Raw genomic sequence first — 17,150 nt, 5'->3', positions numbered from 1 at the left:
AGTCTCTTGCTTGGTTTCATTGTGGGCTGTAATTCAAGCTGTTGAGTGGACTTTGGGGCTGATCCAGGTTGCAGATAAACTTATTAGTCCTTCCTGACATCCTTGGTCTGTATTCCGTGTTGCATCTGTAAAATTTCATATCAGTTGTCCATAAACTTCAGCTCCTAGGAAGCCAATTCCCATTTGCACATGGACTAGATCCACCCAAATCCCAATGTATTGCCCATCTGTACACCAAAATCCCAATAGGTATCACAAATCAGATTTCTAGCCTCCAGCAGCACCACAAATGTAATTACAAACACTTGTAACTCTAAACAAAAAATTATACCACACAATCCACTTAACTACTGGATATAATTGTTTCTGGCCATTCACCTCAATTAAAAGTGTATGCCCTCAAATCCTTTTAATAGTTCCTTTTGCCCTAAAAAAGTACATTCTGTTTTCTCTGGAGTACTGCTGTCCCTGTTTCAGTATCACTGCCTGACGGCATATACACTCACTCACGCTGTCCTTGGGAATCAAGTCTTCCAGTATACCCCGGAGACACAATTATTTGCTCTGGCTCAGCTTTGCAATCAATGTCTCAGTTGTAAACTCCCCTGGAACCATATGAATTTGAGCAGCACCTTGTGCATTACCAATGTTAATTGGAGAGTCCCTACCAAATATTTAAACCATAATCTCCTGGCAAGGTGTGTGTGGGGGGGGAAATGCCAGCCCCTTTACACATACCTATTTACTTGTTTTGAACTGAATACATTTGAAGTGTAAGTGTCCTGTTGCAGTTATAAAGAGGATGATGAGGTTTTTATTTGTAAGTGAGCTAAAGCATAGTAGTCACCTAACTGCTCTGTGCCTCAGTTTACCCCACAGCATGTATTGCAGGAGACACACAATCAGTGAGTTCAAGGTCAAGATGGTCTCTGAAGAATCTAGGCCACTGACCTAGACACTTTAAAGGCAAGTTGTTTAGCGGCAGAACAACACCAGGGAAAAGAAAACCTACGTTCTCACCGGGCCTGGCCACAAGCCAGACTGCAGAAAGACTTCAGCTAACAGGGGAAAAACTGGGGAGTGCCCAACTCAAAACCACCCCCGACCAGCACACTGGACTGGAGGGAATAAGGGGGGGGGTGTGTGTGCTAGTCACTAAGGTTAGGAGAAAGAGACACACACACCCCGCGCGCACCCCACAGCCATCGCCAAGGCAGGTTTCTGCAGCAGAATTACCACCGTCTTTGCAGGGTGTCGGTCAGAGCCCCGCCAAAGCGCGGAGAGCGGGCGGGACCGAGTCCCCAGCCAGCCAGCGGAGCACCAGTGGCAGCCCCAGCGCGCTGCGCTCGGAGCGCTCCCCGGGCGGCTCACCCAGCGGAACACCGAGCCGCTAGCGCCCAGGCGTCCTCGGCCCGGCCCCGGGCGCCAATCGCTCTCGGTCCCGCTGCTCCCCTCCGCGGACATTCCCCTGCTCCCGCTGGGCATCAGCAGCCGCCCCGCCACTCACGTGTCACTATCATCCTGCCGGCTCCCCGCCGCAGCTCGAGCTCTTCCCAGCCCAGGGCAGCCGGAGCCGCGCCGCGAGCGCTGCGCTGCTCTTGCCCGCCAGGCACGGCGCTTGTGGAGTCCTCCAATCCGGGGCAGAGGGCGTGGGAGGCGGCCTGGGCTCCCCAGCGCAGCTGGGAGGGATCCGGCGCAGCGAGCTGGCCGCCCGGTGCTACCACTACTGAGGGGGTGAACAGCAGCTAGGCTCCGTCCGTGTGTCCCGGGCTCTCCCCCTCCCCCGATCCTGGGGGCAGCTGCCTCGGCAGCCTCGCCGGCTCCTAGCCCTGAGCCAGGGGACAAAGGGGTGTTAAGTGTTAATGAAATTAACTTCACTACCCGCGTGATTGAGGCTACAAGGAAGCCTAGGCAGGCTCCTGTTACCTACCACTGCTTTGACAGACGGCTCGCACCCCCCCTCCCCGCCCCTTTCCGGGTTTAACTAGAAGCGGAGAGTGATTTATCTGTAGGGAGGAAGCCAGAATCCCTTCCCCTCCACTCGGATCCTTGCCCTTCAATGGTCAACAACTCCAGCATGGATTTTTTTCTGCTCGCTGTATGATCCTGGGGCGTGCACTATCATTTATTAAGAGCTGTAACAATTGCTCTTAGGAATTTTTTTTCCTAATAAATTAAAATTAAGTTTCACTTAAGTAACTACATGCAGTGCCATGTAGCTATAATGCACTAACCAGGAAGGTTGTGCTCAAAAACTGGTACACCAGTATACAGGGCCCATGCAAGGAAGTTTCACACCCTAGGCGAAACGTCCACCTTGCGCCCCCCCCCCCCCCAGGAGCCGTGCGGCAGCTCCCCACCATAGTTCACCTCTGCTCTGCCTCCTCCCCGAGCATGCCGCCCCTGCTCTAATTCTCCTCCACTCCCAGGCTTGCGACGCCGAACAGCTGATTGGCGCTGCAAGTCTGGGAGGTGGGAGAAGTGGAGCGGCGACCGTACGCTCGGGGAGGGGGCGTAGGAACGCTGTTAAAAAAAATTGGGGGCACTGCTTTTTGGTGCCCCCAAACCTTGGCACCCTAGGCAACCGCCTAGTTTGCCTTAATGGTAGCACCGGCCCTGCCGATATCCCAGAAAAGCTTGAACCATATTTGAGATATTTACCCCAGTGTGCTGCTTTGATACTATTAGCATAGGACTCTTCCGCCTCCAGCCTTTGGTGGTTCACTAAATAAACTTCTAAAGACTCAGATTTGTAAAGGTATGTAGGTGTTTCTGTGCTCAGCATTGCAATGCGTAACTGATTTAGAAGTTTAAGACCCATTGTTTGTTAATGTGATTTTGACTCCTAAATCAGGTTAGTTATTGCTATGCTGAGCATAGCGTTATTTTAAAAATCTGAGTTGAAGGACTTGTCTATATGGGGAAGCTATTGCAAAATAAGGTAAGGTGTGAATTTAAAGTTCAATAGCTATTCCACACTAGCTCCTGGAGTGGATACTCTTATTCCGCACTAAGAGAGTGCCTTCATGCTGTTAATCCTGTGGGCTATTCCCCCATGAAAACAAACCCTAACAAGGAGTTTTTCAACAGAAAATGAAGTTTCATCAAAAAATGGAAGTGAAATTTCTTGATTCCCTCTAATTTATGGGGCATCAAAAATAATAGTTGCTAGAATCCTAAGCATCCTAGAATATTACTGTACAGCACACATTGGTAGCAGATTTGGGGGGGGGAGGGAGATCAGAGACAGGGGGCAATACACTAAATACATATTAGTACACCTGTGCCCATGATAGTCAAATCTATTTGTTTTTCCATAGTAACTCCCTATTTTGAGACATTTCTAATGGAAGATTTGTCACGGGCCAAAGTTCATGACAATTAGCAGTCTCACATTCTTGCTGATACTACCTTGTTGGTCAAAGAGCTCCTCACAACACTCCTGCAAGGCAGGGCAGTGCTGTTATCCCTGTTTTACAGATGGGGAACTGAGGCACTAGATGACTTGACCAAGGTAACATGGGAAATCTATGGCAGAGCAGGGAATTGTTCCCTAGTCTCAGAGTCCCAGGCTGGCATCTGAACTATCGCTCAGTCTTTCCTCTCACGGGTATTGATAAAGTCACCCTGTGTAATCCACTTGAGCTTGTTTGTAATTGGGTTTTGTTGCATAGTACATCAAACTGTATAAAAAGCCTTAAAATCAACCACCATGTTAGTTTACTTAGAAAAGTAGCAACTGTGTATTGTTTGGATAGGAAAAACTTAAAGGATAGTTAGGACATAGGGGATATTCTTTCATACCGGTCAGTCAGTTGTCAGTTCTTTAATTGTGTACCTGGTGCAAATGAGATTTGAAGAGCTCCAGGGCAACCAGGCATGGCAAGACCTATAAACTGAACTCTACACTGGCATAATAGGCTTTCAGAGGGGGCTTCCCAGTATGGGTGGGAACATGCTAGATCTGCTGAAGCTGGCACACTAAAAATAGCAGTGGAATTGTACTCAGGCTGTTACAGAGCACCAGCTTGAGCAGAGCTAACACACATCTGTCTACCTGTGCTGGGAAGTACCCTCCTAAATGCTGAGAGACATATATATGTGTATGGAGATATACCTATCTCATAGAGCTGGAAGGTCATCAAGTCCCTTGCCTTCACTAGCAGGACCAAGTACTGATTTTACCCCAGATCCCTAAGTGGCCCCCTCAAGGATTGAACTCACAATTGAACTGGGTTTAGTAGGCCAATGCTCAAGCCACTGAGCTATCCCTCCCCTCTGCTTTCCCCTCTGTCACATGGGTATCATAATGTAATTTGGCACTCTCTTGATTGTGTGTTAAAGGGATGCAGACAGTTTAATCATCACTTCACACTTCTGATTTCATTTTCCCCTACAGGCTGCTTCTAAGATTAGTATCTAGACTGCATCTGCATTAGAAGTTTTTCCTTAAAATTTCCCACTATTGTTACCAGCAGCACAGTTGTCTTAACCTCTTCATTGTCTACTCCTGATTAGAGCTGGCTTACACAACAATGACTGCAACACTGGCAGCCTATTGCCACTAGTGCTCCCACTGTTGTTCCAATTGTGGAGCTAAACCTGTGGTAGTGCAATGGTGTAATATTGTAAGAAAACGTCTAGGGCAGATAGACCAAAGATTAGAGTGGGCAAGTTTCTATACTTTGTACATTTGAGAGCATTTTGTGTATAATCATTTTGCTGTTTCCCCTTTTTGTGAGGATTTTTCACAAAGCAACAGTGGAGAGAGAAAATATTGTTTCAAAAAGGAAATGCAATTGTAACCCCCCCCCCCCCCCCCAAAAAAAAATTGGTTGCGGGACTAAAGGGCAGGTATAGTACCTGAAACTACTTTTCTATTTTAAGCAGTCTAGATTTCAAGTTCATACTGTCCCTTTAACATAACAGACTTCCAACGTACTTTGCCAACAGTCCACACAATAAGGGTCCACATATTACATATTGACACGATTCTTCATAGTGCTTCCCATAAACAATAATTTTATGCCCATATATTAAGGAAGATCAGAGTGCTATAGTACCAATAAGTCTATGGGGGAGAGGGTATAAATATACACACACAATTTCTGAGGAAGTCACCAACCCAATACAGCTCGTCTGAGGGAATTCTGAACAGCCCAGGCACAAGGCTTTCAAATATGCACCAACATGTACTAGGGCTGGGCATGTACTGATACCCCTCAGTCAATATTAAAGACACAAATTAATGTGCCATGGAGATTATATTGGGTCCTATTTGAGGTGATAATTGTAATTGCACTGGGATTGCAATACATATGTTAAATGAAAATTAGAAAGGAAAGTTAACATTACTATTTCAACCAATACAAGCTAGGAAACAGATGAGAGACAGTCTATGACTCTAGCTAGACCGTGTCAATATCTGTTCAGACATAAAGGTAAAAAAGATACTGAACAAAAACAAGAGTGTTGTTTTTCTAAAAGAGCTGCTCTAGAAATTATTTTGGCCTGTGGTATACAGGAGGTCAGAGTAGGGATAGATCTACTTAAAACGCTGCAGTGGTGCAGCTGCACCAGTGTAGCACTTCAGCGTAGACACTGCCTACACCAATAGGAAGGCTTCTCCTGTTGGTGTAGGAAGTCTACTTCCCAGAGAGGTGATAGCTAGGGAAACAAGAAATTCTTCCACCGACCTAGTGCTGGTCTATGCCTGGGGTTAGGTCGGCACAGCTACGTCTCTCAGAGAGGTGTGGATTTTTCGTACCCGAGAGACATAGTTATACTGAAGTAAATTCCTAGCATAGACCAGGGCTAGCTGATCACAGTGGTCCCATCTGGCCTTAAAATGAATGAATCTATAAACTTAGATACTATGATGTAGCAATTTCCTTGTTCTTGTCAATTTATAATTCCATGACATGGTACATATTACATGGATTAAGGATATAAGATCTCTCAGGCATGTTTAAAATGAGTCACTAATAGCTGCAACACTACCCAGCTGTGTTCAGTTTAGGGCCAAGTGATTCTGTTTGCACCCACTGAGAATTAATTGCCACAAGTTCCACAATTTATTTGTCTGATGTAATTAACATGCCAATGACCTCAGCTCTAGTTGGGTAGCTTCATATTCTGATATCAGTGCCCTGTTATACTATTCTAATATGACAGACATTACACTAACAGCTTACACCTGTTTCTTGGAGGAAATCTATTGCACAAAAAGATTCAGCTGTAAAATGTATCAAATTTATCAATTAAGATCTGTTAGTTTTAAATCAGGTTTACTCCCTTCACTTTCCATCAGATATAGGTAATCTTTCTACCATTGCAGAAATTCCAGATTTTGAGAGAGGGTATTTTACATGTCAAAGACTTTTCATTTGAACAGCCCCAGGCAAGCTCTTGTTGATTTTCTCAGGGCGTCTTGCACCTTTTTTGGACCTTAAGGTGCCTTGTGTGGTCACGGCTCTAAAAAAAACAAAACAAAACACCTCAATGACAGGTGTAGCTCCTAGCGCTCCAACTTGCTGTGCTCAGGGGGTGTTTTTTCACACCCTGAGCGAGAAAGTTGCAGCGCTGTTAATTGCCAGTGTAGACAAGCCCAAGATTTAGTTAGTCATCACAAACTAAAAGATCTCAAGTTGTTAGATCTAAAAGGTGGTAGTGGAAAAATCTAAAATCTATCAGTACAGTGTATGGTAGCATGATTAATTACAAATCTGGGGGAATCAGGAGACTTGCATTCTATTCCCAGTTCTAATGAGTGACTTACATGTTCTTAGACAGGCTTCCTTGGACTTTTGCAAGAGATAAACAAGATTTGGGCTCATGATTAAAACCCACTTTGGGTCCCATCTACACTGCCAGACTAAACCATATCATGGACTATTGTGTTATAATCAGGTCTATTGGCATAACTGATTTTATGGAATAGAGAGTACCTTTCAGACTATTTTGCTTATGTAGACTTAGTCTAGACAAAAATAGTTTGTGGTCTGAAATATGCACACTTGTTGAGCAATGCACTCGTGTGCTAAAAACATTCTGAACTTTGTGACTGATCACAGATTTCTCTGAATTTGCGGTAGGCTGTTTTCAATGAACCCTTTGATTATATATTTTTAATAAACCAAAACAATTTTATTAGCCAGCCTGATATATGATATTTCCCTAATGTGGCTTATCTCAAACTTGTAAACATTTTCCTATTCTGTAATTGCAGAGGCCACATTTTTTTAAATTAAAAAAATTAAAACTCTGTCCACATTGTTTCTGGAGCCAAGTTAAACCATACATTATGGTTCATGATAATAAAAATATTTGAACAACCTTTATGGATGCTTAGAGCCATATGGTACCGGATTATAATGTAGTTTGGCTTCAGAAGCATACCTTAGGTTACTAGTCATACATTTTCTTTCAGATACACTTTAAATCAAGGTTAGTTTGGTGGCTTTTGAATTGTTAAATATTATGAGTAGAAAGGGGAGACCCTCGAAAGGATGAGATGCTTTGATCATTCTTCAGGTTCAGATACTTATCCAAAGTCTATGAACCACTTCAGATTGCAAAACTGGGTTAGAAATTTCCTTAATACAACATCTTGTGATGTTTAGGCACTTCCAGTTTGGAACCTGAAGTGCACAGGGAGATAAAAATGAAAAAGAATGAAGTAGTTAATCAAATATATTTTTAAAACTTCAAATAAAAGTTCCTTTTGGGTTTGGTTTGATTTTTAAGTGAAGATTTGAAAAGCAAGGTCATGCAAGTTTCTATCCAATCCATTTTGCCCAACCCTAATTATGATAGCCTGATAAAGTTGCAATTTAAGGGCTCAGTTCATTAAAATTACATATGGTTTCCACATGGTAAAAGTGTCCCTCAAAACTTGGTATTTTAAGACTTGTATAGCCTTGTGAAGGAGCCAATTCTAATTTGAGTAGAATTGGCCTCTAAATTGGCAATTCTTTATGACAGAATAAAGCAACTGTATTATTATGCTCTTGATTCACTGAGCACATGTGCTACAAATGAGATTACATAAACCTGATTTAGGATATCCAACAGTGATTAATTTAGAAATTGTTGCCAGTCAAGTAAGAGATCCACCCATTCAATGTAAAAAGTACACACCCTTCACTGATTAAATTCTCATCTATGTACTGGGGTTAAGAAGACAGAATGTATTATTGTGAATTGGGGAGAACATCTGTAGACAGACTTTCTATGTGAAAAAAATGCTCCATCTGTATGATCATACAATCTTTTTCCCACTCTAATTTTCCTTTGAACAGCTGCCAGTATGTGATGAGACAGGAAGAAATAATAGCATTTTAGTACTATTTCAAAGAGTTAGTTTACTAGTAAACAGTGTTTACAGTGATCTTGAATGCAAGCCTCATATTATATAGGTAATTGATCAAGAGCAGATAGGCAGAAGAGAATGTTAATATGGTAGGACCTGGTCGAGTGCCGTGCAGCCATGACTGAATGGTGAAAGGCTTCATAAGGCCTTTGAGGTCAGTTTTGAGTATGTAGGTGCTGATCCTGCACTACGATGGAGGTGGATGGACCCATGCACCCACAAAGAGCCCCACTGAGGTAAATGGGACTGTGCCCCTGCCCTAGGGTGACTAGATGTCCCGATTTTATAGGGACAGTCCTGATATTTTGGGCTTTTTCCTATATAGGCTCCTATTACCTCCCACCCCTGCCAATTTTTCACACTTGCTATGTGGTCAGCCTACCCTGCACAGGGGTTTCATGTTGCAGCGTCACAGGGCCTTTAGATTTTAAAGTTCCTTGAGGCAGAGACTGTGTGTGTTCTACCATGTTGAGGCCCTTGTACTAAATTTTGGATGAGATCTTTAGGTGTCACCATAATTTATATAAATACATCAAAATCCCCAAGCCCAGTTCCAGGGTGTCACGCTGTAGAGATTCGCAGGACAGGAGCATGAGACAGTTAGGAGAGATGCTTTCCTATGCTTCATAGTTCCTGATTCCACAGCCCATCCATGCCCACTACTGCACAGTCACTCTGCTTACATATTGGGACATCCCAATAACTAGAGTAACTCTCTGGTGCTGAACTTCCTCTCTTCCAGTTCATATCAATGGTTTATAGTCTTCTGCTTTCTCGCCGTCTTGCATCCAGAACAGAGCTATTGGACAGGAAAAGTCCAATGCCACTGGGTTGGGGCCACTTTCACAAATCATCTCTGCTGAATGCCAGACACTGGTGGGCACAGATAGACACCCTTAGCACTTTGCAAATATTAAGGACACACAGTCCCTTTTTCAATCTAAAACACTACAGTCTGCCTATTGTAGCCAACACATGTAGAGATTTTATGCACAGTATCTCCAAATCAGAGGCATTCCGGGTTGCGGAGACTCCTAGATTTATCCAAATATGGTGAAAGATACTTCAGCAAGTCATCTTGGAGCAGTTCACTTGAAACAAATTCACAAGCTATTTCATGAACAAAATTAACCTTTTCATAAATGGAAATGAACTTTTTCCTGTCTTTCCCCCTCCCTTATACTTAACCAAAACTGTAGAAATTGCTCTGAAAGTTACTTAAGCTACTTCAGACAGGCACTGATCCCATCAGTGGAGTCACATCTCATTAAAAGCCAACCCACTGCATATTTTAACTCCGATGTCATTGGAATATTTCCCATGTAAACATGAATCTACCAGAGATCCCACAGATCACCTCTCCCTGGTTGCCTCACCCCCACCCCCAAATGAAGAACTGTATAAAGGAATGTCCTGTGCTCTAATTCTGGAAACAAAGCCAACTTCATTTCAGCTGTGATTAAATTCTGTGATAATTTTTAGTGAAGGGTGTTCTGCATAGAAGTACTGTTTCACCATAATACTCTATACTGGATAAAACATTCATAATCATACAGAAGTAGCATCACTGTTTCAAAAGCAAAGGCCCTGAGGTTTATTTTAAACAGTCTACTGGGATTCTCAGACCCCACATAGGCTCCTGAGTCATGGGGATATTTCCTTTGGTTACAGGTTGGAGTTGACTCTCTTTGAGATCAGTGTGTACCACCTCAGAGGGGGTTATGTTCTCTTCCCACCCCTACAGCATATTCTATGATTCCTCTGCAGCCCTCCTGAAACAACATTCCAAGGAAAACCCGATCTGGAATCCGATAACCTCCCCCCCACGTGGCAGCAAAATATGCTGTCAGTGCCACCTGCCCACTTAGGTGGCTACCCCATTACACTTTTAAAACCATTCCAATTGTTTTGGCTTTTTTTTTTATGAGATAAAATTAATGGCTGTTGTTTTTGGCAACACACATATTTAAAGGTATCACGTATGAACTACAAAGCACTACATTAATGTATCATGAAGTTTGCCTCTGAGCACCCTAAAGGGAGGAAGTGCCACAGCAAAGGCTGAACACATTTCCAATTGTCTCTTTGTTACCATATAAATCAGGGGTCGGCAACCTCTGGCACGCGGCTCGCCAGGGTAAGCACCCTGGCGGGCCGGGCCAGTTTATTTACCTGCTGACGCGGCAGGTTCGGCCGATCGTGGCCCCCACTGGCCATAGTTCGCCTCCCAGGCCAATAGGGGCGGCGGGAAGCGGAACGGGCAAGGGATGTGCTGGCCATGCCTTCCCGCCACCCCTATTGGCCTGGGACAGCGAACCGCAGCCAGTGGGGCTGCGATCAGCTGAACCTGCCGCATCAGCAGGTAAATAAACTGGCCCGGCCTGCCAGGGTGCTTACCCTGGCGAGCCGCATGCCAGAGGTTGCCGACCCCTGATATAGATAAATACTGTTCACCACATACTACACTGTATTTTTCTGCCACCTAAGATACACATTCAGCATTGCATGTTGCCAGGGTTCCCTTTTGTGTACGTCAGATGGAAAGGATATGTTCAAAAAGCAAGCTGGACATTGCGTGGCCAACAAATATCCAGAGTTGTTATAGTTAATGTTGAAAGAAAGTTTGGAGAGGGAGATAAACTCTCATGCCTCAGATCTTAAGCCACTCTGTAATTATTCCAGAATAGGCTGAGACTTTAATGTGAGCATATTACTACTGCAGGATTTCTTGCACTTTCTTCTAAAGCATGTGGTGCTGGCCACTATCAGAGACAGGATACTGGAGTGGGTGGACCATGGGAATTGCCATACTGGAATCCGACCTATGTTCTTATCTACATGGAGGAACTCTGGACTTACTCTGGATCACACAGCAAGTAAGTGTTAAATTTGAAACCTGTATCTGATGAACTAGAGTATTTCTGCACACCCAGAAAGGAAGTCAATCTGTCAGTTTTCCCACTTGTGAAATGCAGCTAATACCTTGAACTTGCATAGTACCTTTTCATCTCATCTCAAAGCACTTTGTAAAGGGAGCTACTCATGCATACCCACCTTCACAGATATGGCAGCTGGGGTACAGAGAGATTAAACGAGTGTTGGCAGACTCAGGAGTAGAATCCAAATCTCTTAGCTCCAGCGTCAGTGTTTAACCCACTATGCCACAGTGCCTCCTCCTAGCCAAGTCCTTCAGGGTATGTCTACCCTGCAACTAAACACATGTGACTGGCCCACGTCATCTGACTGGGGCTGCAGGGCTGTAAAATTATGGTGTAGACGTTCGAGCTTGGGCCGAAGCTTGGGTTCTGGGATCCTCCCCTACCCCCTGTTGCCCCCCCACCCCAGCAGGGTCCCAGAGCCCCGGCCCCAGCCCGAACACGGGCCAGCTGTGGGTGTTTAATTGCAGGGTAGACATACCCTTTGAGTTTCTGTTTTTAGTAGCACCCTCTGAAAAATGTAGAGCGTTTTCATCCAGCAAGCTCAAAGTGATCTACAGAGGTAGGTTTGTGATACTTCAGTTTGCAGAATGGCTAACTAAGCACACGTGTTTAAAGCAATTTGCCTGAGAGGCACTGCCATCTAGAAGATAAGCTTCTGGGTCTACCACATCAGCGACCTACGCTCTGTTCTCAGCTCTGCACTGAGCTTCTTATATGTCCTTGGGTAAGTCTCTGAGAGTAAAATAGTCAAATCTGAATATCTGAAGTCAGGCACCTAAATACATGTCCTGATTTTCTGAGGTGCCAAGCACTTGCAACTCCTACCTACTTTAATGGGAACGGTATGGTGTTTAACACTTCTGAAAAATCATGCCACCTTTAATGAGAGAGAGAGAGAGAGAGAGAGAGAGAGCAAGTCACCCTACGTGCACTTGAACTGCTCAACCTTTCTGTCTCCCCCACCCCTCAAGCTTTCAAGAAGAATCATCTCAGGACAGAGTCCAGCTTTTGCAGTGAAATTGTCCAGGCTTTATCATTTCACAGATTGATGAGGTTCTCAAATTTAAGTTTGCAGCCTCAGCTATTACCAGGTCTCCACTCTAACAGTTCATTGAACTAGTTTCCTTGTAAAGGTTAATTGGTGAACACGGGTGTATTTTAAATGTCTATTGCTATTCATGTTAATTCACACTAAAAAACTGCTGTAGTGAAGTCATGTTTTTTTGTTTCTTGGAACAATGTCACGATGGGTGCCCCAAGCCTGATAAGCCCCTTCAGTACATAAAAATTAAATGTAAGCAGTCTCTCACTCACTATTCTAGTGAGAAGGGAGGGCCTTGTGGTTAAGGCAATTGTCAAACTCAGGAGAACTGGGTTCAGAAGCCAGATGTGCTTCAGACCTCAGTGTGACTTTCAGGTGGTCACGTAATGTGTCTGTGCCTCAAGTCCCCATCTGGGAAAAGTGGACAATCTTTTTTCTCCCATGCTTTGTCCGTTTTGTCTGTTTAGATGAGGGATGTATTATTTACACTGTATTTTTTAGGTTTCTACGTAGAGTGTCTAGCACAATGGGGCCCAGATCTTAGTAGCTACCAGCGATGTGAGCGCGGTTCCAGGTACTGGTGCACTGTTTACAATGGTGCTTTACAGCGCTGAAACTTGCTGCGCTCAGGGGCAGCGGTGTATTATCGCTTAGGCCGACAAGGCCTAGGCCTAGGGTGGCAAATTTGCAGGGGTGGCAAATTTATAATAGCAGCATTTTTGTAATCGTGGCATCAGTGACGCCATGATTCTACCAATCATAGCATGTATTGAAACCACCAATGATGGCGCCATGCCATTTAGTAAACATACTCGCGAGAATCCTAAACATTAATAATATGACCGGAAGGAAGAAATTAAGCGGTTCTCAGTTTAAAAAAAAAAAAAAAAAAAGCTATACAAAAGAAAAAAAGGGAAAATGAAATGATAGCAAAAATGCGCAAAATAGATTCCTTTGTTGTATCAGTTAGTGCCGACAGTGAGACAGAAAAAACAGTAGAAAGTAGCAGTGAAGTAAAAAGTGAAAATATTGGTATTGATATTGAAAATATTGATGTTTAATAAGTTCATATGGGGGCAGGGGCGGCAATTATTTCAGGGCCTAGGGGTGGCAAAATCATAAATCCGCCAGTGCTCGGGGTGTGTGTGTGTTTTTTCACACCCCTGAGTGAGAAAGTTGCAGCGCTGTAAAGTGCCGGTGTAAACAAGTCCTTAGACTCTGTTGTAATACAAAAGACCAAGTAGAATAACAGAATTGGAATTTGAACATTGCAAAGCAATAAAGCACTTCAGACTTTTTCCTAGATGAGGAGACATAAGAATTTTATTCTACTAGAGTTCACATTGAGTTAATTCAACTCAGTGCAGAGGCCCTATGCAATGCTCTCTAACGCACCACGTAAGATGCATACTAGCAGCTTACGGAGGTCTTATAAGTCCTTTAGCAGTTTGGTGGATTTCACCCCAGAAGTCCATTCCACTGTATGCTTACATGATTATATATTAGATACATTAAGACTGGAGTATTTGCCTTTGTCTATTACATAGCTATGCAACAATTAACATTTATAGAAATGAGAAGAGCCTCTCGCTAAGATCACAACTTTGGTACTCAGTTTCTGGGTCTAACTCACTGGAATTAACTATATTGAATCCTTTGATTACATTCCTTTATTATTTACAATTCCTAGTGCCTTCAAGTAAAAGTGTTATTTGCTTTGGATGAAACATTTTGTTTATGTAGGGCAAATTAAGGCCCCTGTTCAACATTGTGAAATCTTAAAAGTTGTGACATACTGATAGCTACGTATGAATCAGTTCTTTGTTTCAGTAGTTAATACAAAAGCTGGCTCCAGATGCCTCACTGTGAAGACAAATAGTCTACACGTACCCAGTCTCCACTCCAAGACCCAGAATAGTTAGGATGTGCAGACAGACAGGAATACTACTGGAATAAACACTAGATACTCAAACGTGTACACTCCCCAGCCTAACAGAGTAAGGTATATTCACACTGGGTAATATAGTGCAAATATAAGACTCTTTACAGAAGAAGAAATCACATTAATGGTTATGCATGGTCAGTTTGATCTCACCCTAAGCAACAGCATTATCAGGGAAGCATGTTAATTTCATCTCATTTTGAGAGAGAGAGAGAGAGAGAGAGAGAGAGGAAAAAATAAATATGCTTCCTGTGCCCAGAACTGGTCACATTATTTTGCACTGTAATAACTGCAGCCTCGCAGTTTTGAACTATGTTCTCAGGCCATAGGCGCTTTCCCTCCTAATGGAAAATGCATCTTTAAAAAAAATATAACAAATGTTTATGATATTTTCATTAAGAATTGCTGCAGGCTTGATTTCTCTCTTTCTAGTTTTCAGTGAGGGGCACAGATAGCTAATCCTCCAGGGCAGCACAGGGAGGGAATTGTGACTCTTTGTCACTTTTCCTGTTTGTTTCCCTCATTTGCTCCAGTAAGAAGTAATCAGTGACTAGTTCATAGTAGTAAATGGGGACAGTCTGCAATTTGACTGACTCATCGAAAGCCTCCTAAACCATAGAAAGTAATGACTAATTACACTGCTGTCTGGTCTAGCTAATATGTAGCCTTTACACCCTCACACCTACAAACCCCTTTCAGAAAGAAGGGAAGGGAAAGTATATTGCACAAAAATACATTAAAAATAGAAATGAAATATTGCTCTGAGTGTAAAAAAAAGTTAACAGCCCTGAATTGACTTATGCAGTAGTCTGCACTGGCAGTAGAGAGCCTCAAAGACTGCTCTAGTCAATTGGCCTTTTGCACACAGCAAGCTTGCCATATGTACTTAGTGTATCATAAGAATGGTGTGGGCTTTTTTAGATGTTACTTCTTCCCGGGGCTTGACTTTCAGGGCCAAATGAGCAAAGGGCCTCTGAAAAGTCTCATGGTTCTTGCAGACACCTCTTTCTTGGCAGTCTGCCATAGCCAAAAGGGGGACAAAGATCCAAAATGAGGGGCGGGGGGGAATTATTCAAGCATGAAAACAAACTGCTGTAGGATTCCTTCCTTCTGGGTAAATAACTTCTCTTTTGTAACCTCCGCTGCATGGTTCTGCACCTTTGAGGTAAATAGTTTTCAACAAAAAAAGTTAAGGTGCACCCCTTTTGTTTTTTTGTTTTGTTTTTTTGTAGGACATAAGTAACTTTGGGTCTAAAATAGCAATAATATTCCTCAAAATTAGGTTAGCTGACAGGTATACTGAAGACATCATACAAGGTAATAAGAATCATTTGAATACATTTCCTTGTTTCATGGCTACTTTAGGGTTACCATACGTCCGTTTTTTCCCGGACATGTCCGGCTTTTCGGCAATCAAACCCCCGTCCGGGGGGAATTGCCAAAAAGCTGAACATGTCCGGGAAAATGCCGGCCGGGCACTTCCCCTCCCGCGGCTGCTCTGCTCCTCCCCTGACTCTTCGGCTCTGTTTAAGAGCCGAACTGCCCGAGCGCTACTGGCTTCAGGCAGTCCCCTTGCCTCCAGACCCCAGCCGCCGGCCAGGCACTTCCCCTTCCTGGCTCCGGCATCGCAGGGTCCGGAGTCATGGGGGCTGCCCGAAGCCGGTAGCGCTCGGGCAGCTCGGCTCTTAAACAGAGCCGAAGAGTCAGGGGAGGAGCAGAGCCTTCGGCCGCGGCGGCTCTGCTCCTCCCCTGACTCTTTGGCTCTGTTTAAGAGCCGAGCGCTACGGGCTTTGGGCAGCCCCCATGCCTCCGGACCCTGCGCCGCCGGAGCCCGGGAGGGGAAGTGCCCAACCGGGGGCGCAGGGTCCGGAGGCATAGGGGCTGCCCGAAGCCCAAGCGCTACCGGCTTCACGGTTTGCCGGGCAGCCTCCAGACCCTGCGCCCCTGGCTGGGCGCTTCCCCTCCCGGGCTCCAGCTGCGCTGGGGAAGCACCGGCCGGGGGCGCAAGGTCTGGGGGCTGCCCGGCAAACTGTGAAGCCGGTAGCGCTTGGGCAGCCCTTTTCGCGTGGCTGGGAGTGGGAGGGAGGAGGGGGCGGAGTTAGGGCAGGGAAGGGGCGGAGTTGGGGCGAGGCTGGGGGTGGGAAATGGGTGGGGTCAGGGTCCCGTGGAGGGTCCTCTTTTTTTATTTGTTAAATATGGTAACCCTAGGCTACTTTAAACCCTGCAGCGCCAATTTTGCAACCATGTATACGCATCTGTTTTAGTCCTTTCAAATATTAAATGTGCTGTGCCAAACAAAATTAGAAAGTAAATAGTTACAGACTCAAATACACGACTTTAGCAGAACCTGCAGTAATATCTTGAGTTTCGTCTTACCTACCCATCACGATGCAACTCCATCACAATGCAACATCAGACACACTTTTTTTGGAGGGGGGGCGAGGGGGGAAGAGGAAGAAGGGAAGGAGTATAGAAAGCATAGGAGAGCTAAAGGAGGATGAGAAGTGGTAATCGGAGTTGGCCAGGAAGCTGAATTTCCATCCTGAGAAATTTTTGGCATTTTCAGTCCACCACCACAAAAAACACAACAACAACCCACAAACCTCAACATTTTTCATGGAACTGAAATTCAACAATGTTTCATTTTTGTCTTTCCAAAATGAAATATGTGCCCCAGAATCCCCAGCAGCCAGCCTGGCAGGCTGCCCTAGCTCTCTGGGTTCCCAGGTTAGCAAGTCAAACAGGTAGCCCAGCAGCTCACCACGTGTGCTGCTAGGGAACTGGGCAGCCCAGGGAGCCTGTCAGTCTGCTTGGTTTCCATCAAAACTGTCACTGTAACAGAGACATTCCCGCAGA

General features: G+C 44.5%; 1 protein-coding gene across 15 annotated transcripts in view; it reads right to left on the bottom strand.

Annotated features, from left to right (window-relative positions):
• LOC101935180 (rho GTPase-activating protein 7-like) overlaps positions 1 to 17,150 on the bottom strand; it is a 199,034-nt gene that overhangs the window by 32,131 nt on the left and 149,753 nt on the right. For 2 of the 15 annotated variants that reach the window (XM_065554876.1, XM_065554870.1), the window contains exons 1-2: positions 2,361 to 2,379; positions 1,508 to 1,829 (exon numbers count right to left, since the gene is read on the bottom strand). The exons of 5 other annotated variants lie outside the window; for them this stretch is intronic. Coding sequence is in view for 4 of the 10 variants with exons in the window: in XM_065554870.1 (XP_065410942.1) it covers positions 1,508 to 1,520 (13 nt within the window). In the remaining 6 variants the exon portion in view is untranslated. 8 more of the 15 variants (XM_065554869.1, XM_008179584.4, XM_024100210.3 and 5 more) reach the window with 8 other exon arrangements.

Source organism: Chrysemys picta, chromosome 8 (genome assembly GCF_011386835.1).
Source record: "Chrysemys picta bellii isolate R12L10 chromosome 8, ASM1138683v2, whole genome shotgun sequence".
Classification (NCBI taxonomy): Eukaryota; Metazoa; Chordata; order Testudines; family Emydidae; genus Chrysemys; species Chrysemys picta.
The sequence above is the reverse complement of the archived record's forward strand: the minus strand, read 5'-3'. Positions and strand labels throughout refer to the sequence as shown.